Raw genomic sequence first — 26125 nt, forward strand, 5'->3', positions numbered from 1 at the left:
CTCCTCCTCCCCCCCCCATCATTCCGTTTGTGTACTTGAACTGACATAATATCTTACACTTTGTTCCACAAAACTGTATGATCACATATTTTGAAATAAGGGTGACGTTTGTTTGTTTAGCATATTCACTCGAAACTCGTTATAAGTTCAAATTATGTTTGAAGTTTTCTATAAATTAAATTGTATAAATTAACGTTCTTTATTGCCCCACATAAGTCTTGTTATTGTTAGCACAGCGGATAATTGCAGCTTAATATTTAGGGGTGAAATATTAGGTTATCTTGATGATTTCGGGGCTTAGCGTCCCCGCGGCCCGGTCCTCGACCAGGCCTCCCTTTTTGTTACTGATAGACACAAGGTGACTGATAGACACAAGGTGACTGATGACGGACACAAGGTGACCGCCGGACACAAGGTAACTAATAGATGCAGCAAGACAAAAACTTCGTTGTTTCTAATCAAGAAATTATTAACTACAATATTTTTTTTATAGACCACATTGAAATTAAATGTCTTGTGCGAGAGATTTTTGCCTACATTTTCTGTGCAAGGGAAAAGTGAATTTTTGAAAGACTGAACTTGTGTGGTTGCAGCTATAAAAGCCTAAAAAAAAAGTATCAATATTAGATTAATATCATTATCAATAATACTTATTATCAATAAGTATCAATATTATTATCAATATTAGTATTAGAGTGAAATGATATGTTATTGTGAGATATAAGATGAAAAAAAAGTAATTTGTTACTTTCCTTTCTCCAAAAACCATGTAAATACGGCTCAAAATGTCCATTCTCAGTAATATTGGTTTTTATCAATGAGTATAATTAATTTGGCTAATTTGGACAAGGTAAACACAGCGTTCTCCTGACTGCCGCTCCTCTATCACTAAGACATAGTGGCTTAGTGCTTTCTCCTCATAATTACTTTACCACCTTCTACTACTACTATGCTACTATAATACTACTACTACTGATGGTGCTACGTAGTCTTCCCTGCTTGGTGCTTTCTACAAATCAAATCAGTATCAAATCTTTTGATAATTACTTTCTAATTATCAAACTAACTTACTACTACTACTCCTACTACTATTATTATTCCTCACATTCCCTGCTGGCATTAACAGTTCATTAAATTGAATCATAAAATCATATCCATTTAATTTCATTCAGTTATTATATACCCAATACCCATGCCGTGGGCAGCGGTGGAAAGGGTTACAGGGGCACAAAATTGATTCAGGAACTGAACCCCATAATTTATTTAGGTAATTGACAATCATGTCAAACCAGTTAAACAAGTGTTACACACACACACACACACACACACACACACACACACACACACACACACACACACACACACACACATTTATGTATATACATAGATATTCACACATTTATATCAATATATTTTTTATATCAAAAGTGACCGTAAATATTAATTATCTAACTTTTTTGTTTCACAGTTTCGTTGACACTCGTTATCTTGAATGATATGATAACAACTTAGACTGTGTCAACAAATCTAGACTTTAGATTTAGACAAATCTAGACACAAAATTCAATAAATCATTTTGGAATAACAAAATAGGTTAACAATGATATAAATTTGTTTTTGTTCCCCCCTCCCCTCCCCCAAGTCTCTTAAGATTTTGTTTTGAAAGAAAGATGGTATCAATTTGACTCGATTGTCCGTGGCAATCATTTGTTTTGTTTGGTTTGATTTGGTTTAACTAGGTTGTTAAGAGCAGCGGTCGTTGAGAAAGTCAGTGGCCCATCAGAGGCGAGGGCTGCTGCTGCGCGCGCGCGTGCGTGTGTGTGTGTGTGTGTGTGTGTGTGTGTGTGTGTGTGTGTGTGTGTGTGTGTGTGTGTGTGTGTGTGTGTGTGTGTGTACTCACCTAGTTGTGCTTGAGGGGGTTGAGCTCTGGCTCTTTGGTCCCGCCTCTCAACTGTCAATCAACAGGTGTACAGGTTCCTGAGCCTACTGGGCTCGATCATATCTACACTTGAAACTGTGTATGGAGTCAGCCTCCACCACATCACTTCCTAATGCATTCCATTTGTCAACCACTCTGACACTAAAAAAGTTTTCTAATATCTCTGTGGTTCATTTGGGCACTCAGTTTCCACCTGTGTCCCCTTGTGCGTGTGCCCCTTGTGTTAAATAGCCTGTCTTTATCTACCTTATTAATTCCCTTGAGAATCTTGAATGTGGTGATCATGTTCCCCCTAGCTCTTCTGTCTTCCAGCGAAGTGAGGTTTAATTCCCGTAGTCTCTCCTCGTAGCTCATACCTCTCAGCTCGGGTACTAGTCTGGTGGCAAACCTTTGAACCTTTTCCAGTTTAGTCTTATCCTTGACTAGATATGGACTCCATGCTAGGGCTGCATACTCCAGGATTGGCCTGACATTTGTGGTATACAAAGTTCTGAATGATTCTTTACACAAGTTTCTGTGTGTGTGTATGTGTGCTCGTGCGTTGCTGGAGTTATTTGACTTCCTACATTCTAAAGATGAAATTCTAGTGTACAGATATTTTTCTGCACACCACAAACAGTTTATTGTTGGGAGTGTCATTTGCCGTTTTAAAAGCAAAATGATAGACATGTATGGAATGCTTATACTGTATTGTATACGGGTACACAGTCTAGATTTGTTAAATGTACAGCTTTATTGTATGGTTCATAGAGCATCAGTTACTGATAATTTTTCTCATAGGCCAAGAAGAATTACCGTGGAAATATGTTTAAAATGGCAAGTTAAACTAATAATAATTTGTTACTACTACTTATTTTATATGGCAAATGAATAAGTTAAAAGAAAATATATGCATTTTCATACCTTAGATTCATCAAAGGTCTTAAGTGTCATTTGCCTAACCCAAGAATTTTGTCACTGCGTATGTCGCAGTGACATGCAGTGACGATTTTGGGTTTGAGTTGAAAGCCATATTATGGGGCCAATATGATAGTCTACATCATTGTAGACAATGAGAGTCTACTTCTACAGTGTTTAGTAGTCTAGTTTATTCTGGCCAGTAAACCTTTGTTATAAGTAGAGAATATTTTCAAGTTGTAACTTGATTGTAATCATTGGTTTAAAATATATATATATATATATAAAAGTCCATGCTTAACCTGTATTCTTTGAAATAGTCTGAATTTGTATTTTATTTTTATATAAATGAAATTCTAGGGGCTACTCAAATAATTTTCACATGTTTGAGAATAATACACTGTAATGATGTAAACAAATGTAAGGGAACCTAACCTAACCTTAGCCTAGCCTAACCTTCCCTTACCTTAGCCTAACCTTCCCTTACCTTACCTTACCTTAGCCTAACCTTCCCTTACCTTAGCCTAACCTAACCATGGATAAGAAGATAATACAGTAGCTCTAATTATGTAATGGTTTTGAAGTGAGTATCTCCAGGGTACCGCCTCCCTTCGGACAAGTTAAGTCGGAGAGCTGTTGCCAAAATGTGTAACACCCTTTGTGTGGGATGCAGAGATATTTCTGGCACAATTTGTGCCGACTGATGAAAGTTAACTATTGAAGTCAGTTAGTATTTTGAAGCCTGTGACCAAGGTACTAATGTCTTTGGTGAATTTGACATTTTTGATGCCCAAACGTTGGATGGATCCCAAGGATGTTAAGAGATGATTGTCCGTGTACATTTTCCTAGTATTTACTTTTGCTGCTTTATAATTACTTCCATGTAGGATAATTAGGCTCGTCTTGGTATATTAGTGAAGAGTATCTTTTTGCAATCATTTTGTGGCTAGAACAAGCCAATAATTTTTTTATTCATAATGGTTTCCAATTATTGCTTTAAATTTGTCATCTATGTATGCCATGGATAAAATGACTCCTGTTATTAAATAACTACAGTACTTGGGGACGCTTTATTTTTTAAACTAATATATTCCCTATATTCCCTAAGGTTACTAATTGACCTCTGGCATTGGTTTGCGTTTTCAATTCCTTTTGCCTTACTTTTTTTCCCCAAGTAACTTATTCCTACCACTAACTCAATATATTTTTACAGATTTAATTTTATCTACTTTTCAGCCCATTTTTATCATAACTTTCATTCTGACAGCTTATATTTATCAACCTTCAACTAATTGGCACTTTATCCAAATTTGACTATTTTCCAACATTTCCTTTTTCATTATTCTTTTTCAAACTTCTTCCTCCCACTTTCATTTTTCTGTAATTTATTTTTACTCTCCTTTTTCCCCTGTTTGTTCCCTACCTTATCTGTTATTATTTTACAGCATCCTCTACATTAGGGGTCAGGACGCAGCCGCATTCCGAGAAGCTTCTCTCCTGCAGTATCGTGAAGGGAAGCAGCAGCAGCAGGGCCAGCAGTCACAGCAGACACACCAGACAAGTCCAAGGTCAGCTCCTGCTGCTTAGCTGTATTGCTGCTTAAATCATAAATATTTCTGACTTTTTATCAGGAATTGTTTTCCGTCTGTTGCCAAAAACCTTTCACAAATTTGTAAATGCTTTCCTTTTGCAGCAAAGTATTTACCATGAAATTGAACAAAAAATTGGCATTATATAATATAAAATGATTATGTGTATGATACAAAGTGCTTCAAATTAAGATGTTCATAATATTTCTTAAACACCTGATATGTATATATTTGAAACTTCAAATATTCAAATTTTGATGCAATTTGTACAGCGCTGTACTATACAAAATTGAAAATCAGGACACAAATTCTTGCTGAATTAGTTACAAATATTGAGGAGTTCCAAATGTCAAAGAATTTTGGTTCCTGATGTCAGTATCATTATCACCAAATGTTTGAAAGGCTTCTTCAAGAGATGGGGAGTGTACTTCTTTACACATACTGTACTGTATGTGTGTGTGCGCTGTATATCAGTGTCCGGGTTTACAATGTTTTCAACGTTAGGTATTAAAGAAATTATAGAATACTTGATGGTAAAATCTTTTATGGTTACCTATTTGGAACACTTCTTTCACTGCTTAGTCGGTACAGTACAGTACTAAATTTTGAGTAACTCTTGTGGCTAATTAAACTTACGTCTCCGAGTAATGGAATATGTACATTCTGGCTAACCAAAAAAGCTCAACTTGGTTGCTATGCAGTTCCCACAGATAAGCCTTTATTAATTAAGGTAACAGGTGTGTCTAGTCTGTTATATAAAGACTTTTTGAGGTATTTCAAAGCTAACTTACCATTTTAATATTGGATTCGTTCTTTTCCCCTTTACCACCACCTCGGATAGTCTTTATGTTTCGGCAGTATGTAAATTGTTTAATGTATAGGTTTTCCTTAGAAAAAAAGCAGTTTCACTCGCACCCATATGCAGCTAAATTGTTTATACAAATAATTTATTATGTTGATAATTGGAGTGTTCATTGTACATCAATGTATAATTAGAAATTCCTGTGTGTAGGACTGTACATTTATCAAAAGTTATATTTTTCTTATTTACTTTTTCTTAATCAAAAATCATTTTAATGGGCAAAACAAGGTTTTATTTTTATAAGAGAGAAACTTAAATTTAACAAGTTTCTTTAAAAAATATACTGTACTTGTGAATTGAGATGAGAGACTGATAGGTGGAAAAAGATTAAGTAATCCTATTTTGTACCTACACTGTATGCCAAGGCTCACATTCCCTCCACCCTTAGTCTGATAAAACTGCTTACCGTAGTTATAGATGCTCCTCCAGTGCTGAAACGTATCCCTTGGAAAGGAATTTTGCCTCCTCCCTCCCCCACCCGATCTCCTTAATATTGTTTGATAATTTTCCTGCTGATTGGAATATTGTGTAATGACATGAAAATATAGTGGATACTTAGCTTTTTTTTTAATCATGCACTTAATTATTGTGAGTTTTGTTGTGCAATTTCTACTGCTGTGATTATTGCTTTACAGTTTTCAATCCTCATTAATTTCCACCCCCTCCCTATGCCTCATTATAGCTTCACCCTTTTACCCAGATTGTATTTCATTTCATTCACTGAAAATAGCGAATACTTTAGAGTTCTTTTAGATAGTACAGCAGTAAATTAGAGTACTGTACTTTAATATTACAAAATATGTTTACAGTATACGAGTTACCCGGCAAGATGAGAATGAAGGAGAATAGTGAAGGCATAGGTAGTTTCGGGACATGTCAATCAAAGCGACATGTGTAACTGTATTCAAGAGGTTGTAAAGCACAGTGATACACTGTAGCTTTGGATATGTTTACAAAATTGATAGTGGTGTTAATGTTTTTATTCAGGGGCATGTATGTTGGGACATGGAGTACGAATAACTATTCAGGGGCATGTGTATGTGGATGCAGGGAGGGTATACTTGTACTGTACATAATAATTTAGCTATTCAGAGAGGTGTATGATTGAAATGTATATAGTTAACTCTTCAGGGTTAAATATCTTGTACTGTATATACCTGTACATAGTTTATCTTCTCGGAGACGTGTATATTTGTATCGTATATTTTAGCTGTTGAGGGACAACTATGCTTGTACGTGTACTGTACATAGTTAAGGTGTTCAGGGTCATGTATGCTTGTAATGTATGTGTATATATAGTTTAGGTATTCAGGGACATGTATGCTTGTAATGTATATAGTTTAGGTATTCAGGGTCATGTATGTTTGTACTGTACATAGTTCAGATATTTTGGGACATGTATGGTTGTAATGTATATAGTTTAGGTATTCTGGGACATGTATACTGGTACATGACATAGCTGTTAAAATATTTATTATATAATTTGAAGAAAAGAGATTTTTCTTATTTTGTTATTTTTTAAATTATTTTCAAGCAGTATAATACTGTTTTAAGGGCTATGTGTATTTGCCATAATTCTTCTCTCTTATCTGCTCTTTTATGTTATATTTACTTTATTTACATTTATTTAAATTTAGTCTGTACTGTATCTCTAAACGTAACTCTTCATTTCCTAGCAAAATCTTTATACAGTTTGCCATCTATGCTCTATACCTCTTCCAGTATCTAAGTTACTCTTTGACTAAAATATTTTCCCATTATCTCATCTGGTATTTTGCTTTGTTACTGGTTCCAGGATATTCCCGAAGTACTACAGGTGAGTCTTAGGGATGGTAACGGGTCAATGTTGTTGCCCTCTTTATTCATTCACCGTTACTCATCACCCACCCGTTTATTTTTCTAGACCCCCATTTTTTGTTTTTAACTCTAGAAATGTTCTTCCCTGCTCTGCTCCCTTGTCTCTTCTTAGAGGCTTTCCTGGGTCAGAAGGGTCAGAATGCCCCAAGCATTTATGCAGCTATTTACAAAACCTGTACATGTTTTCTCAACCTTGGCAACTTTGTTTACATTTGTTAAACTGAGCTTCGATACTTCACAACCCAAGGTTATTTTGGTTCTAAACAACCTTATAGTGCTTCAGAGCTCTTAAACTGTTTACTGAATGTAAACAAAGCCAGCATGATTGTGAAAAGATTTTCAGGTTTCGTAAATGACTGCGTAAATGCCTACCGATAAATCCTGGTCCAGAGTCACTGCTGACTCGGAGATTCCAATCGGTTAGACCCGATTTATTTTGCCAAGATCCAACCCATCCTTTTTTCCCTTTATGGGATTCCTACTGAATGATCCTATAGCATCTTTTGTTTTTTTTATTGTTTCCTGTCTCCATGGAATCTTAGGTTTTCATAATTATTTCCTTGTCCCTTTCTTATACTACTTCTGCCACTTTCTGTTCCTTCTTATGCATTTGTCCCTTTTTGTTCCTTCTTGTGCATCTGCCACTTTCTGTTCCTTCTTGTGCATCTGTCACTTTCTGTTCCTTCTTGTGCATCTGCCACTTTCTGTTCCTTCTTGTGCATCTGCCACTTTCTGTTCCTTTTTGTGCATCTGCCACTTTCTGTTCCTTCTTGTGCATCTGCCACTTTCTGTTCCTTCTTGTGCATCTGCCACTTTCTGTTCCTTCTTGTGCATCTGCCACTTTCTGTTCCTTCTTGTGCATCTGCCACTTTTTGTTCCTTCTTATGCATCTGCCACTTTCTGTTCCTTCTTGTGCATCTGCCACTTTTTGTTCCTTCTTGTGCATCTGCCACTTTTTGTTCCTTCTTGTGCATCTGCCACTTTCTGTTCCTTCTTATGCATCTGCCACTTTCTGTTCCTTCTTGTGCATCTGCCACTTTCTGTTCCTTCTTGTGCATTTGTCACTTCCTGCTCCTTATTATGCACCTGTCATTTCCTGCTCCTTATTATGCATCTGTCATTTCCTGCTCCTTATTATGCATCTGTCATTTCCTGCTCCTTATTATGCACCTGTCATTTCCTGCACCTTCATGTTGCACCTGTCACTTCCTGCTCCTTGTCTTGCTCCTGTTCCTGCTCCTTATCATACTATTTCTGTAATTGCTACACCCATTTCCCTCTTCCTTGTGTACAAAGACCATTCTCTCATTTGTATTCCCATAGTTTGTTATGCTCGATATATTGTTTAGACGCCTTCGATTTCTCTCCCTTTCCAACGTGTTTGCTTGCTGGTAAAGTACAGTAGCTGCATTTCCTGTCTTTGCAGTTTGAAGATGGTAATGTTATTTGTGTAGTTTATGTTGTAATTATAACAATACATTAATTAAAATTGCACTTTTTTATAGTTAATGTTGTTAAATTACTGTACTGTACTTTATTTATTTGGGGCATTTAAAACGTCCACAAGACTAACAATATTAGAAACTCTTGGAATTATGGGGATTATTTGCAACGTTTGGAAAAATGGCAGTTAACAAGGTTCTTCAGCATCTAGTAGGGACATATGTAGCAGACAAGCGATTGTCACAATATCTAGTATGTTTACCATAAAGTGAAGGGGTTTCCTTGCGTTGATTCCAGGGGTCAAGGTCCCCGTGACCCAGTCTCTTACCAGGCCTCCTATTCCTGCTATAATGATATAATATAATCATAAAGTATGAGGATTTTTGCATCGTAAGGGTGATTATTGTAAAGTAATCTCTAAGATAACATTTTCAGAAAATATTGGGAATGGACATAAGCAATATACAGTACTGTGCTGTAATGGTTTAGAGTTTTTGTTTCATATTGTTTGTACCTGTGAAGACCTGTAATTAAAAACATTGTCTGTATTACTATTCTAACAGCTTGAGGAAATTTATATTTTTGGGGATACTATATGTGGTTGGTCTCTGTGGTAAGAATTCACTGTGGCACAGAACTCGTGAGTAGTCCTTCAATGGCACACTCGGGTATCTGCACCGCAGCAAAGTTTTAAACTTCCTGCAGGATGACACAGTAGGGAGGCACTGCATGAGTTCAATCCATCCCAGGATGCCTGTTAGTCACATACATAAAAACATGTTCCCTGCCAAATCCACACTTGGTATTGCAAATGAAAGCCAAGCGAGGCTTCATTACTGGCCATTCACCAGCATGACCAAGTAAGGCTTCATAACTGCTCATTTATTAGCCTGGCCAAGAGGGGCTTCATTTTTCAATAGCATATAAGAAAATATGCACTAGAAATATGGCTGGAACAAAGATTGAAGTATTTACGAGGGAACTTCACTAGCTTCTGCAGGAGTTACAGAAGCAAATAAGTTATAATGGCTATGTTAGTCTGAGTATGTATAGTACAAATAACCCTAATAGATTAGCACCAATCTAAGCTGTGAGAGTAGAACATCTCTTGAAATTAATAACATAAGTTAATCCTTCATACTGAGGAAAATATGTCTGTTCTTGTCTCTTTGACCTGTCTGCTGGGGGCTACAGATAGGAAGCACACTGCTTGGGTATTGTCTTCAGGTGCCTCGGCACAGAGTTCATTAGTCAAGTACCTGGATTATCATATTCCCCCTCATGGCTACAGATTCTGAGCAGCCACGGTCCACTATCACACAGACATCAGCTAGGTCAGGAATGTAGAATAGGGGGGGGGGGCATACAGTACCTCCTTTTGTCTTTGTGGGCATGCAGGAATCTGTCCTGCATTTGCAGGGTCTTTGGTTACTCCCTTCTCCTGGTTGGAGAATGTGTTCTTTCCTCCCAAGTAAGTGGGTGATTATCTTAGGGGCCTGCCCATTCTCCAGCTATGGGCCTGCTGTTTCCTAGGATTTAACTTTATTCCGACAACATGTTAGTGTTTTAATGTATTAACCGGGGAGGCTTGGCTTGCTCCCTCCCAATTTGGTGGTGGTTTCTAACCATAATCATTCATTGGATTGCTTTGGCTTTCTCCTCAGCAGTTCACACATGCATGCTGACCAACATGGCAGATGGTATTTTTCCATGTTGGTGCCATCTGGATGGAATATAATATGAACAATGCTAATTTTGGTGAATATGTGACACATTCAACATTTCCCCAAGCAGACCTCTTCATGTCTATGGAACCAAAAGCTGTTTGTCCATGTGGCTAGATTTCATCTATTGTGATATATTTGTGGAGGACATTTTGTAACTTGATAAGTCAGTGGGAGATTTTAAATCCCGGATTGAGATGCTCCTCCCAGTCCTGCTGTTATTCAGCTGCCTTCAGTTTTTATCCTCACACCCTTGTTTCTTGTGCCAAATTTCGATTTTTCAAATTATTCTTTGGGGGTGAATCTGCATCAACTCAAGCTTAATCCTTAGCTCAGGATAAACAGAAATTCACCAGTAAGAGGCAATATCTTGCTAGGATCACTGAGCAGGATGGTGGGGGGGGGGGGGGGGGGAAGAGTTTGTCTCTCCAAAAGTGTGTTTTCTGAAAAGTATTTTTGCAAGATTCCCTTCCTTTACCGTAGGATGAGAACTTTTGGTTATCTTTGTGATATTAGGTGGTTTTATACATTACATTTGTCTTACATATGAATCCTCCACTGTTCATGTATCATATGTATGTGCTCTTGCATAAATCTAATATTATTGTTACTCAACAACCTACTCCTTGGACAATAGCGGGGCTGGTGCTTTTGTTCTCTGGTCTCTGCTGTCTTGTGACCATTCTTTACCCTGTGGCCTTCATCACCATTCTATATCATAGACAAAGGCCTTCCTCCTTTTTAAATTTTGGCTGCTTTTCATACATCTTTTATCACAGACTTAGAGCAACTGAATGTTGTGATAGGTTGGAAACAAAAGCGTAAAATAAAAGTCAATATGAAAAATACTGTTCCATGTATAGCCATTCGGTTGCTTCGTTCCACCATTATCTTTCATTATTCCTGTGTGTATCTTCTCTAGCTTTTGCCAGGAAGAATGTGACAAGATTTTAGGTTAGGAAAAATGGGAAGGTATTAGTGTTGTCACCTAGTGGTGGGCTGGTAGATTTCAGCTGATTGGAGAACAAACTGTTGTTGAGCCTCGCTTGATGGTGGTTTGTGACTTTTGTTTTTGTGATATCATTGTGCTCATAATTGCTGTCTGCAACATAGTAGCGTCTTGCCATTGGTAGTATATAAATGGTTCTGACCAGAGAAGTGTTTTTCATATTGACAAAAAACGTAATTGAAAACACTGATGAATGCAATCACACAAATCATGCTTCTGATAAACTAGGAAATTACATATTAATTTGTTACTTAATCCCTAAAAAGCAAAAATTTCATATATTTAGTACATTACAAATAGTAACACAATATTGTTGATTGATAATATGGTCGTGTATATGACCAGTTGGTGTCAGTGTCAGAGGAATTAGTCATCAATGTCCTCTTCCTTTTGTATTTGAAGTCACCTTTACATGAATGCATGGCTGAATTAAAGAAATTATCTGCATTTATTGTTTGTTAAAGTAGTTGCTTATTCTATTATTGAATTATAACTGCCCAGATTTTAGCTTGTTAAACTTATGAGTCATTATAATATTAGTTGCATTTAACCCCCAATTTTGTGTTGATATTGCATGAAATTGGAATTGTAATTGTCCTTTTAAAATTAAACATTCCTCTGATTGCATCTCCTCACCCTTATCCACCAATTCTCTCTATATATATTGTACAATCTTAGGAATACATTGCATGTACGGCTATCCTTAAAACTAACATAATCTGCTCTGTCAAGCAGTTAAATAAAGGAATAATACCCATTTTCCTGACCATATGCCTAACTTTATGGCCATACATAATCGGTCTTCTGTAAGTACCGTTAGGCATATATCATACTGTGACTACCATTGGGAGTATTGTGTTGTTCTGTGCCATTAGGAATATCATGTTTTGTAGAGTGCTGTTAGAATTATTGTGCTGTTGTGTGAGTGCAGTTAAAAGTATCGTATTGTTATGTGAATACCGTGAGGAATATCGTGCTATTGTGCGATACTCATGTTCAGGAGTATCATGTTCTATGAGTACCACTAGAGTAATAGAGTTTGAGAGTAATGCGAGGAGTATTGTGTTACACTAGTAACTGCTAGGAGTATGATATCCTTTGAGTACTGTACCTCTAGGAGCATCATGAGATATGATGATGACAAGGAGGAATAACAAGATCTGTGTTGAATCTTAGGAAATCATTATATTTTCCTAGGATACAAGTTTTGTGTATAAATGAGTACAGTACAGTATTCAGTAATACAACAAAAATTAATTTTCATTTTAATTTATTATATTAAAAAGAAGAGTACACCTGTACAAAGTTATTTACATGTGTGTGTGTGTTTGGACTTGAAGTTATTAGATGCACATAAATTCATACCAACGTGTATTGTACAGTGTACAGTACTTCGAATGACCGAACTGGAGATTTGTTCAGATGTTTTAATAATCCAAGTTAGTTGTCTATATAAATGAGTTATTTGCTTGTATGGAATTTTGATAGCAAAACAAAATGCAAATGTTTTATTTTGTATAGTATATTAAAAATCTATCTGTATGTGGATTTTTTTTTGTTTTTCAAATTATGTGCAATTATATGTTCTATTGTTTGCATTAATACATATAAAACTGGGTTAATGTATAGCTCCTTTCAGAGATCTATGTATCATTTGGGCTGCTCCTTCATGTAAGATCCCACTGTGTCCCTGGAAATTGTATCGTATAGTCAGGCAGGGGCACCATACAGCACTACAGCACAGATAATCTTTCAGCATCCCTGAAGGGTCATAGTGTGCTGAAGCATTCACTGGAAATGAATAAATCGAGTCGGGAAATGACCATCGGCCGTCAGTTATAAGATATCAAAGTGCATCCAAGCCCTTGCTTGACAAGATGTCGCCTGTCTGTTGAAGACTCTAGCTAACTACAGTACTGTACCAGCTGTGCTGGATATTCAGCTTCCCGGAGGAGGGAGCGAGGGAGGCCGACCTTCTCGAGGGAGCCGGTCGGCCGAGCTGACAGCACGCTGGACTTGTGATCCTGTGGTCCCGGGTTCAATCCCGGGCGCCGGCGAGAAACAATGGGCAGTTTCTTTCATCCTATGCCCCTGTTACCTAGCAGTAAAATAGGTACCTGGGTGTTAGTCAGCTGTCACAGGCTGCTTCCTGGGGATGGAGGCCTGGTCGAGGACCGGGCTGCGGGGACACTGAACCCCCAAAATCATCTCAAGATAACCTCCCTCGGCACCTCTGGGTGGCAACACCATGTCCACCTGGGGGCACAGATCCATACAGGAAATGAGGTATAGGTGCAGGAAAAAGGTGGTGGTGGAGGGGGGGGGGGGGGGACAGATGGCAGCAGCCAAATGATTCAGCTCAGTAAGGGGCTGTTCACATTGATTGTGCTTTATTTCTGGGGTTTTTAAATTTGGCTGGTTTCTTATGAAAGGCATTTTAAATAGATGAAGAAAGTTCTAGGCGTACAAACAGGAGTCAGAAGTCATCTACTCTTGCATGTGCCTGTGTAAAATATATATCACTGGGAGAAATGTCTGCCTACACTGCAGTTGGAGCCCGAAGAAGAGTGTAGGGAAAAGGATATGGTGCCCAGCTAAGAAAATATCAAGGTGATACTGCTTGCACAACCACCAGCACTGAGGAGGCTGAGCAGAAAGAGGCTGCTAACTACTTCACACTGATGACCCAAGTTAGAAACTATGGAAGAAACCTGCCAGCAAGATGTGGATGAATTGCCAGAAGCTTAGCACTCGAGTCCTAAAACAGTGCATGGTGAAAAATAAGGCAGTAAAAGTGGCATATTTCAACAGGACCAGCACTTAAGGATATGCTTGGGATTATTGAGGCTTGACTTGCCTGCATAGCAGGTAGAGAGGTGATGCTCTTGCTACAAGTGAGCTTCAATCTTAAAGTGAGGAAATGGCTGCCAGAAGAGATCACACACAAGGCAGTCAACAGTGCCAAATTGCAGCAAAAGAACCAAGAATAAAATGCAGTCCTGGGACAATTTGCCCCCACAAAAAGGAAGTTTCAATCCCTATAAGAATTCCACATTGTGAAGGAAACACACTTTAAACTTCCAAAACTGACAATAAAACTCCATCTACTTTGTGGTTACTTTTTGATGGCTCCACGGATCGATGTTCCCACAGCCCAGTCTTTGACCAGGCCTCCTGGTTGGTGGTCTCGTTAACCAAGTTAATGGATGCAGCTGATCACAGCCTGACATATGAATCACAATCTGGTTGATCATTTATCCTTTAGAGGGGTTTATTAATCCCTCTGAACACCATGAGAGATCAATCAGTTATGCTCCTTGTGATTATTGGCAGTGTTGAAAAGTCTTGTGCCTTTGATGTTGATAGTGCTTTCTCTCAGCGTACTTATTGCACCTCTGCTTTTCAAAGGGGCTATTCACTTCTTGCCATGCCTTCTGGTCTCATGTGGTGTTATTTCCATGTACAGATTGAATACCTCTAATAGTCACCAGTCCCTCTAATATTTTTGAAGTGTAAATTATTATGTATCCCTCCTGCCTGCACTCTAGGAAACACAGAATTAAACGTTTTAAGCAGTCCCAATAGTTTAGAAGTTTTATTGCGTGGATTCTAACAGTAAAAGATCTCTGCATGCTCTCCAGGTCAGCAATTTCCCCAGCTTCCAATGTGGCTGTTATTGTGCAACAATATTCCACTCTAGAGAGCACTATCATCTTGAAAAGTATCATCATTGGTATGGCATCCCTTGTTTGAAACATTCTTGTTATCCAACCTGTTATTGTTAACACAGTTCAAGACAGCTACTTTATTGTGTTCTTTAAAAGTAAGATCTTCTGACATGATTACTCCCAAATTTTTTATATTGTGTTTTCATTCTACAGTGGGATTTGTCAGTTTTATGTGGTTTTCATTTTTATAATATAATTTTGTCCATAGTGCAAGAAAAACTTAATTGAACTACATAGTATTATCTGTGGCCCATTGAAAGACCTGATTTACATCAGTTTGGAGGTTAGCCGTGTCCTCTCTATTGTCTACTCTCGTAAAACTCCTAGTGTCATCTGCAAAACATGATAAGGAATTATAGTTCATGTCCTTGTCTGCCTAATATAAGGATGAGAAAAAGTATTGGAGCAAACAGAGTATGCTGGGGGACTGAACTTTTCACAGTGGATGCTCCAGATTTGACTTTGAGTATTATACAGGGATCTGTTCATTAGACAATTCAAGATCTATATTCCTACTTCTCCAATAATTCCTCTCGAGTGCACTTTATGTGCTCAAAATCCATCACTTGTTTTATGCTAAGGCCATATGATAGTGTTGAAGCAATTCAGAGAGATTGACAATATTAAAAAGCAGTGACTTCCAGTTGTGGCTCTCACTCGCATCGGTGTGTAGAAGTTGGTAATTGTGTGCTTGGTGTTGAGGTGCCAGGCTTTCCCGAGAGACTCGGCAGTCTGACATTTTAGATAAGACATTGGCCATCCATTGTATCAACTGAGGAAGTGGAGATCGGCTTGCTTTCTTCAATTGTATTGGTGATGGTTACCATACCCTCTCATCTTCCTTCTCAAGGTTTAGTTCTTTGTGGTCCACATTGCAGGATGGTGAACATATTGTCTGGTAGCTAGTCTCTCCAAGTTTCATTTGATCTGGAAGTAATTGGAAGTGAACAAAGCTTCCATTCTTTGGATGTGCGACATGTTCAGCTTTCCCAAGTGATTTACTACTTTTCTGCATTTCTCCACAAGCTGCCTGTCTGTTGCTTCTTACTGTGCATTTTTAGTGGATGATTGTCTCAGTTGCAACCAGTGGAAGACTGTCCATCTATTTCATCTGATCAAGATGCTGCTCCAGGTAATGTGAAAGTTGGAGATGTGTGAGGGCCTTGTAATCTTGCAGGCCTTCTCTTGGGTGTTCCATCCCTGTTTGTCCAGTGCTCCAACCTGGTCCTTTTTTCAATTCTTTTCATGCTTCTGCTTTAAATAAACCATTCTAGGCTTTTATGAGCTATTCTAGGCCTCCCAGGCTCTCTGCATGTAAGGTATTTAGGCCAAATATGTTGCTGTATTTAAAAGGAGCAAATGGCAAAGATGTTAATTCAGAATCTTCATTTGTCATTCAGTTGATAGTACCAAGGTACCTGGTAGTCAAGGCAGTGCTATCCAGCTCTTCACAAAGTAACCTCTGTTATTTTTCCTGTTTTCCTTTTCTTGGTTGTTCAAGGGAAGGAGGCTTTTGATTAATACAATTACTTCAAGATGATCAGTACCTAGATTTGACACCCTATTGGGTACAGTACTTGATTACCTGTTGTCTGAGAGATTTCCTTGCAACTTCATGTTTTTTTAAATCTTTATTTCAAGACCATCTTTCCTCCTGCTTTTTCTAAAGGCAATTTTATGAGTGTTACATGCGCTGCTTCTCTCACAGGTGTTTGTTGTTTGTGGTCATGGAGACTCCTTTGTGAGGCGCACACTTCACCAGGGCTTGGTTTCTTTGTACTAGGCCTCATCATGCTCTGTCTGGCAGTCTTTCTTCTTTGTTATCTGACTAAATCTTGTCGTTTCTTGGATAGTCTGTATGTCAGCTTATATATCTTGGTTCCATGCTCTAAGGCTGAAGCCTCCTAATTGTTGTTTAAGGAGGTGAAACTTAGCCAACCTGAGGCTTACTGTTGGCCTTTTGATTTATATAAGGTTTCCATCTACAAGGTGCTGTTCTTGGCAGTGTCTTCCTCTGAGATCTGTGCAAGTGGTTATGACGACCATCTTGGACAGTAGGGGTGTTGGTGCTGGCATTCCTTGGCCCTTTTATCTGTTGGCCTGGTATTCCTAATACTGCTTCTCTCAGCACACATCTGCTTCACATGAGTATCTTCCCTTTAAATTGTTTAATTTGTCTTGGTTCTGTGGCATCTGTTTCCTACATTACCTTGTAGTAACTGAATGTGATGGCTTGGAAATAGGCAAAGCCCTTTTATGAGCAAAGACATGTTCAAAGTCCCAGTGTTCTCCCATTTGGTATGTTTTCGAAATAATGTTACATAATATTAGTTTGGAGGCCTAGGCAGGCATCTGTGCCATCACATGGTGAAAGTAGCATGGTTGGCTAGGCAGATAAATGAGCAGTTCTGAGACCTCACTTGTCAGTGACTTGTGATACCTAGTGACAATTCATTAAGTCCGAGTTTTCGTGGATGATCTCATCCATTCTCCAGTGCCTCCCTAGTGCCTTATATGACCTTGCCGTCTCATTTGCAGTGATGCCGGCAGTGCCTGAATGTCGTCCTGCTTGACTTCGTGAATCACTGTCCGACAAAGTAGGCTCTTACCTTAGAACAGCTGAATTTCTTGGCTTAAATCAGTACTTTCTTATTGACTCAGCCTTATTTATGTGCTGCTAGGTTTGAGTTTCTAGATTTGTTAATTTAAATTTTTTTAATCATTTTATTGTTTAAGGAAATTGTAATCCTGTAATGATGCCTATTATATTGTGATCTGTTTTGAGAACATATTGATTTTGATGTGCATTTTGGTAAAATTTAAATGGATCACTATCCACGTATGGTACTGCCATAGGTCTCCAGGGCGTGTGGGGACTTTTGTTTATTATTGCTGCCATAGACGTGTGGTTTTTAGGAATGTAGTTAGGTGTACGATGGGTGATTGGGTGTATATTAATACTTTACAAAATAAATATATAAATTAAAATCTTAAATTTGAAACCAATTAACTGATTTTGATATCAGATTTTATTATACTTAATATTTATACATTACTAAATTTTCTTTACTAAAACCGTATTGTAAATGGGTCAGGGCAGACAGAGAGTCGCAATAACGTAGCTGAAGATACAATGACCAAACCACACACCAGAAAATAGAGACGACGCCGTTTTGGTCCGTCCAGGACCATTATCAAGCCGATTGTGATATCGACTTGATAATGGTATCAAGTCAATTAAAAGCATTTAGATCTAATTTCTATTGAGTAATTTAACATACAATTGGGAGCATGTTCCTCCATTTTCCTCTGTTTAACCAGTATTGTTGTTATTTTCTTCATACGTGTAACTTGATCAGTCTCATGATTGTGATCTGATACTGTGCATCAGTTGTCTACAAACTGTTTACTTCCCTTTTCTCATGTATTGAATCTCAAGCAACGACAAACTGTGTTGTTTAGCCCATACCTTATTTATTCTTTATGGGTTATCTCCATCCCTGTATTCACTTGAAAGTTTACCTGAAAGTTTTCCTGAAAGTTTGCTTCTCTGTGTTGTGCTTGTATGTTTTCTTCCCAATGTGACAGGAAGACTTCTCAGCAGACAAGTCTTGCTAACCAGTGCTTGTTCCTTAAAGATTATTTCTTTAGTGTCTATTGAGACTAGCAAATGACTGAATCTAGGGATGCCAATTAGTGTTGGAAGAGCCGAGAGCAAATACTGTTTGTATAAACCATTTTGTGTGTAGTGGGCATGTCTTCGCCATTTCTCGGATGTTGCATGCCATTGACTTTTGATCCATGTATGTAATGTGTTTTGTAACTAATAATAGTGAAGAAAACTCCTAAATATTTTGCATATACAGTATAATGGTTGGAAATTTGTTTTTATATAGTTTAGCAGTATTTTTCATGTCAATAATATTTGTAGGCTAACATGAAGCTAAAATTAAACTAGAATTTATTACTTAAAAGTTAATAATTAAAATTTTTTATCTTTTTGACTTTCAAAGTACATTGTCAATGCCAGATAAATATTTCATATTAACACAGTCTGTTGGTTACAGGTCTCCGTATGTTCCTCGTGGAGACAGTTCTGAAGACGAAGCTGGTGGTGGAATAAGTACTGATCTTACTCGCTCAATTACGGCCCCATCCTTTATTACTCATGATCTTAGATCACGAGATCATAGCCATGAAGATCTTCTCGGGTCTGTGTCTAGCCTTCCACATGGTCAGCCTTTAGACAGTGATGCCGAGGGACTTACAGTAATCAATATCAAACACGCTCTAAGTGAGACTTTTGGGGAGTCACGCACTGAGGAAGCTAATGTGTCTTCGGTTCATATTGGAGGCGAAGAAGAGAGAAGCCTAGAAGATGACAGTGAAGACAGACCATTTACAATAACTTTCAAGAACGTCTCTGAAGCTCAGCCGGAATACAGCTCTAAAGAAGAACTTGAACCAGAATCTGAGGACCATGAGGTTTTAGGAGTTCTCCAAGACAACGGAGTAAGTTTGGGTCGACCTCCTGGAGGGGATCCTTATGTTTATACTAATCCAGAAAGCTTTACTAATCTACGTATTTTAACTGGGACTAATGTATCTTGTGTCACTAATGAGTTTTTACTGAACAGTCATTTAGGGAATAAATTAACTGGAGTTGATGGTGCTTTTCAGGCTCCAGATAACTTTGAGCCTTCCAGTATTTCTTCAGCAAACCTTCAACAGCAATCATCATTAAGATTAGTTAGGTTTGCAGAATCTAAAGGGAGAAGTGAATATAGTGAATCTTCCGACTCCAGTGCTGATAGGAGTAGCTCTTTACTTGTCGAGTGCGATTCTGATAGACATTCTGTTAGTGACGTTTTATCAGACGACTTAAATACTCCAAGTGCGAGATTGGTGGTAGCTCACATTACTGATGTTGAAAATGTTGTACAGAGGCGATCTATAACGAGTTCTAAGTCTTTTGATGACACATCCCGTATTACTGCTCCGTACTTTGAAAGGCAGTACAGTGAAATCATTCCTGACTCTATATACTTGGCTCGGGAACATTTGATCCCATCTGGAAAGCCGCAACATAGTCGAATTACTGAACCTTGTGGAGAAAGCAGTTCAGCAACGGAAGAAACAAATAGGTTTGTAAGAAGTGAATCCAATTCCATTTATATCCCCAGTCGATTATCCCCAAGTGAAGAATTGTTAAAATCTAGGCAAGCTCCACCCAATGGCTTTGAAAATGTGCAACAAATTCCTTTAATTAGTGATACAGACAAACATATATTAGTATCAGGTTTGATATACAGTAAAGGAAAGTTTTCACCAGAAACTAATTACGCTCCGGCTATTACAACTACGACAACCACCACTAAGGCCGCGTCGTCTTCTGTAGGAGCAACTCTTACTACAACCATATCCACCACGGTGTCGTCCTTATCTACCTCGGATAAAACTAACATGACTGTCACGCAGGTAGTGATCATCAATGACTTTGCTAAATCTGCTGGAATTTGTATCATTTATATGCATGGCTGGTTACATATGCATTGTTTTTATTCGCTGAGACTGGTTTTCTTAATTTTGGAATGTGACCCTTTGCATGCTTGTGTGAGCTTCCGATATTAGCATGGTCTCTAAAGCTTGTAAGCTGTAAAAGTTATCAGTTTACAAACGATGTATTAAGTTGTGTCATTTGAAACCAGTTTTAGAGTAGTTTTTCATAGTTAAATGCCATATATAGTGTACAATACATATTTCATTGATTTTTGTATGTACTGTAGTAATAAGTTAGTTTATTTTATTACTATTATTTTTAAATACAATACTGTAATTAATGCTGTATTGTATTTTTATGGTTTTACTGTACTGCCTTGATTACCTTATGATAGTTGTTCATTTTCTTAACTGTAATGGGTGATTTTACCATTTTCTGGAGTTCAGTCGAAATTGTGCCAATGGTGGCATTTTGTCTGGGGATTTCTGGCAGAGATGTGAATCTAATCTAAGACAAACTGTTTAGTAATGCAGTGCCTGTGATCATTGGGATTTAAGTCTTTTGACAAGTTTTCTCCAAGTTGAGTTGTATTATTTTCCTTATAACTATTCTTGAATTAATGATTAATAATAATAATAATTACTGTTATAATAATAATAATTACTATTATAATAATAATAGTGTAATTAATATTAATTAATATATAATAATGTATTATTATTAGTATTAGTATTATTACAGTATTATTATTCAGAGAGACCTCACACTAACGTGATGTATCAACGAGGAAACCCGTCGGAGTCATGATAAGGATTCGAACCTATGTGCTGGGTATTCCCAGGCACAGGCCCCACACACAGGTTCGAATCCTCATCACTGCTGCTCCGGATGTTCTCGTCGATACTTCACGTTGGTGTGATTTCTTTGTGCATTGAAAGAGGAGCGTCGAAGGTAGAACATTCCTAGATGATGGAGCCAGAGTGCATGGGGGGGGGGGTTGTGTGAAACCCTGGTTTGGCTTCACTGGAAGCCTCGGGAACCCTTGTGGGTTCAGTAAAACGCCAGGTAACGATCCTTTTGACCATGTCGTGGCCTAGTTGTCTGGGGAGTGTGTCTGGGAATATCCAGCACATATGTTCAAATCCTCATCATGGCTCCTATGGATTTTCTCATTATTATTATTATTATTATTATTAACAGTAATCATAAAACTAATGACCATAATCATCATCATAATTTTTACCTTATTCCCCTTTTTATGGGACAGAGATATCCTCTTAAAAAAATAGTGTCATTAAAAGTATATAATAATACTGAAGATATATAAAATGAGACCCCAGCAATACTGTGCTCTGGCCAATCACCAGTAGGTCTCTATTGCTTCATTATACGAGATTCGTAGTGTTCCTCGTGCCTAACCATATAGAGACATTCGCTCCTTTACATCACTTCTCTCAACACACTAGAGCCACCTGATCAGGTTACCTACCACTTCTTGCGATTGATTCTTAAATGATTTACTTGGCACTAATATGGTCACTACGACACTGTGTTAACACAGCGTTCATCTTATCTTGACACAGGCTTAAAGTTTTTAGTGTGGCTCCCTAATGGAAGTCAAATATGAGATGGCAGGACTTTCTTGCAGAGTGAGGAACATTATTCGTTTTTTGTCTTCAGCCAAAAGAGTGGCCAATGTCATCAAAGCATACAATTATGGACACTACAACTCATAGTATACAGTATTTTTGGCAAATGTAAGGGTAATAAATATGAAGGATCTTAATTGAGTGGCACTTCAGCCAATTTCAAAAGGTTCAGAGCATTCGGAAAAAGAGAGAGTAAATTGTTGATGGACTGAATTCTAAACGAGTCAGAAAGTAGAGAGATTTTCCGTATTCTGCATTCTTCACATTATAGTGTGAACTTACAGGGTAATAACAAAGGTTCATAAAATTGACACTGTAATTAATAATTAGGTATTTGCTTATGAATTATCTTAATACTATAGTCAATTACCATAGACCAAACTATTGCATCTGATTTTTGTTTGATGTATTTTAAGTTGTAGTGACATTATTTTTCCTACAATGCTTGCATCATTCATTGTACTATTTTTTTGTTTTGCTAATTTTAAGAAAAGTATAGTGTATTGAGTGTGCATGCACTCCTACAGCCACTGAGTTAATGTTGTCAACGGGTATGGCAAGGAACATTGAGCAAATTTGTTAGTGTTGTTGTGCTTTGTGGGATTGTTCAGCCATAATGTCATAATGAATGTCAATTCAGCATATTGTCGTGACAATATAATTCTTGTTTTATTCAATTAAATGTTTTGCAAATGCAGTTTGACTAATAAGGCTGCAATTTTAGAGTGCATGCAGACAATATATAATATTAAATTTGCTTGTATGTTAATTATATTTGTTAATTTCATAATGCATTTGTACCGAAAGGTAACTTTGGCTTATTGATGGCTTTGAATAAATAATGTTAACTTGAAATTTGATATTTATATAATTTTTATATTCATATAGTTCCAGAATAATACCAGTTTTTTTGTTTGTATCATTAAATCATTAAGTTTCCTATAAAGAAAAAGGATAACATTTATATATTATATAAAAAAGAATAGAGATACAATGGCACCTCGGTTCTCGTATGCCCCTGTTCTCGTACTTTATGCTGTTGAAATAATGTAATTATCATTTACAGGGCATCACAGTGGCAGCCTCAGAGGGCCGCTCGGACTCTTCAAGCCCCATGCTGGATGGCAAACACTGGGGTCCTGAACGCACAGTCGAGGTAAACTTTGAATAGCTTTGGGCAGAAGGATGAATATTTACACGTAACTTAAGTATAAATGTTTTAATCAAGCACAGTAGTTTTGTTTCAACGATTGAGGATCTGAGCATTAGAATATTCTCGCCTATTTATTTATTGAGATGGATGAGTTTGAGCTCGTGATTATCATCGTATAACCTCACGTTGACTGCTATGATGACTGGAATCCCATAGTTTGGGAATTGTTTTCATATTAATCCATCTATGGTGTTTGCCTCTACTACATCCTTACCGTGTGTGTTCCACTTGTTAATTATCCACAATACATCCATACCTTGTGTGTGTTCCACTTAACACTCTCCACACTACATCTCTTTCTAGTATTCCATTTGGTTACTATCCACCCTACATACTTACCTAGTGTGTTCCATTCATTCACTACCCCTAATATTGAAGAAATTTAGTTTATATCTTTTGTTTATATTTAGGGGTTTAATTTCCATGTATGCTGAGTTTGAGGATTGTTCATGTAGAGTTTCATAGCTATCACATTTGCTTGCTACATAAGGCAGCATATACTACCTGTTGGACAGGGTCATGCACAAATAGAATGCAATACTTACACCATAACCATGAGGGCAAAAAATCCTGAGCCTAACAGGAAATATGCAGGGGGAAGGGGGGGGGGACAGAAAGGATATTCATTGAGATGTTAACACTTTCGCGCTTAGGATTATCCATGAGTCGTCACCGTATTTTATGCGTCAACGCATAACAGACGACGCCTGTAGTCCATCGAAAAAATATTTGTATAAAATCCATTTATTATCCGATCAACTTGGGAATAGTATACAAATGTTTGCCATGAAATTTACGTTTTCTCTAATAGCCGAACAGCTTATAAAAGAAAACGGCGTGGCAGTGAATCATCGTGGTAAAACAATTGTATTATTGACACGACGAGTGTAATCGACGTAGTTTTTATATATGTTGCCGGTCGAACGCATCCTTATGTGACCTTTAATACTTATGTTCTTATAGAACATTCTATTGCGAGCACATTGGTACAAAAATGAAATACATACATCGACAAATAATGTCAGGACAGTGAATTGAATATACACTTTTCAAAGCGAGTTTCGCCGATATGCTGCCGCGGGTAACACTTCGGCCACTTCCCACACTGTTTTGGGTGGGCTACGACATTGAATCTATATTTATATGGATATGTCCGTGTAGAGAATTTTATTGCGATTCCAATGATACCACAATTAGCGATGTAGGACAACTGTAGGCTTCGCAACCATTAAGAGAGTGGAAACATTTTGTTGCTGTTTGGCGCTCTTGGCGAGTGATCTGAATAGTTTTTTATTTGGTGTTGATAGTCCTTATGGTTTGGCGGCATTTTATAGATATGTTCTTATAGACAATTTTATTGCGAACACAGTGATACCAAATTTAAATACGTGCGCCTTCAATTATTATCAGGACAATAAAAAGAGTGTACACTTTTTCGGTCTTACCGCGTAGGCGCGCCGAAAGCATCTAGGGTATGATTTTTTTTTGAGCGCCAAGAGTGTGAAAGTGTTAATAGTCCTAATGCTACCCTTTCATTTTAAAGCAAACTGAACTCTGCTCCCAGTTACCATGGTATTGTGCCCCAATGTTCTTAACTAGGGCAGACAAAATAATATCAAAAGATCTAAGAAACTTAACCAAGTCCTCTCTTGGACTTGGTTAAGTCCTTGACAGAAATGTGAAGAAGAAACCTATGTGGGAGTACTTACGGATTGCTACCTAACTGCATCTTCTCACTAGACAATGGAAGGCGGGGGGATGCGTGGTGATATTTAAATTAATAACAGAAATGGTACTTTCTGCTCTGCCAAGGTATGATGTTATTGATACACAAACCAATTCACATCTGCACACACCTGACAAATCGTCAAATGTACCTTCTGCACAACAAAAATCCACCTAAATCACTGGTATAAGATCTAGAAGATCGTGAGTCAAGTAGACTTGGCTTATTGTATGAAGCCACATCTGTGCACAACTTTAACCCAACTGTGCATTGAACCCCTTTAACAAAGTACTCTCCTGATTTTCAAAGATTGAGTAGAGTGGAGTTCATTCCAAATTTTTGTTATATAAATTGAAGAATTTTGTCTTGTATGAATGGATTATTTGAAATCAAGAATTTTGTCAAGGATCCTACCTTAAAGACCAGCCAAGTAACTCTGCTTGGTAAGGTGCTTTTCATATTATCTTGAAGTAATAGTTTTCTTCTTAGAGATATATTGTATTGCCTGGAGAACAAGTACTGTATTATTGCAAGAAATGTTTTATTAGCATAGTGTTAAGTGATAAATAAAATTGTGATGCATAGTGATAAATCAATTTTGAATAACTTTATCTGTGATCCAAAACACTGAAATATTCAATTCTCCAGGTGCGTCGGGATGAGAGAAATTCCCTTGGAATTTCCATTGTTGGCGGGAAGGTGGATCTTAGTTGGTCTGGTTCTTCTGTGACAGGAATTTTTATCAAGAATGTGCTTCCTGACTCCCCTGCTGGGAAGGGAGGCCATTTGAAGGTCAGTGTCTCACGTCCTCCATAGGTGACAAGGTAAAACAATCCATGCATTATTACTCAAACGTGTACCAAGCGACAACATTGATTGTAGTGTTAAGTTAATTAATGTACGCAAGTCTAAATCTCTGGTAGCATTGTGGCTGTCTGTAGTAGCGCAGCTAGTCACCAGGGCCAGATTCACAAAAGCACTTACGCAAG

The 26125-nt window shown here is 37.7% G+C and overlaps 1 protein-coding gene across 1 annotated transcript in view; it reads left to right on the forward strand.

Annotated features, from left to right (window-relative positions):
• Positions 1 to 26125, forward strand: part of LOC123748468 (multiple PDZ domain protein) — a 1300933-nt gene that overhangs the window by 975971 nt on the left and 298837 nt on the right. Inside the window, 5 exon segments of the mRNA XM_069303573.1 lie at positions 4282 to 4404; positions 7083 to 7103; positions 19116 to 19560; positions 23264 to 23353; positions 25785 to 25928. Of these exon segments, the coding sequence (XP_069159674.1) occupies positions 4282 to 4404; positions 7083 to 7103; positions 19116 to 19560; positions 23264 to 23353; positions 25785 to 25928 (823 nt within the window).

This window comes from Procambarus clarkii, chromosome 50 (genome assembly GCF_040958095.1).
Source record: "Procambarus clarkii isolate CNS0578487 chromosome 50, FALCON_Pclarkii_2.0, whole genome shotgun sequence".
NCBI lineage: Eukaryota > Metazoa > Arthropoda > Malacostraca > Decapoda > Cambaridae > Procambarus > Procambarus clarkii.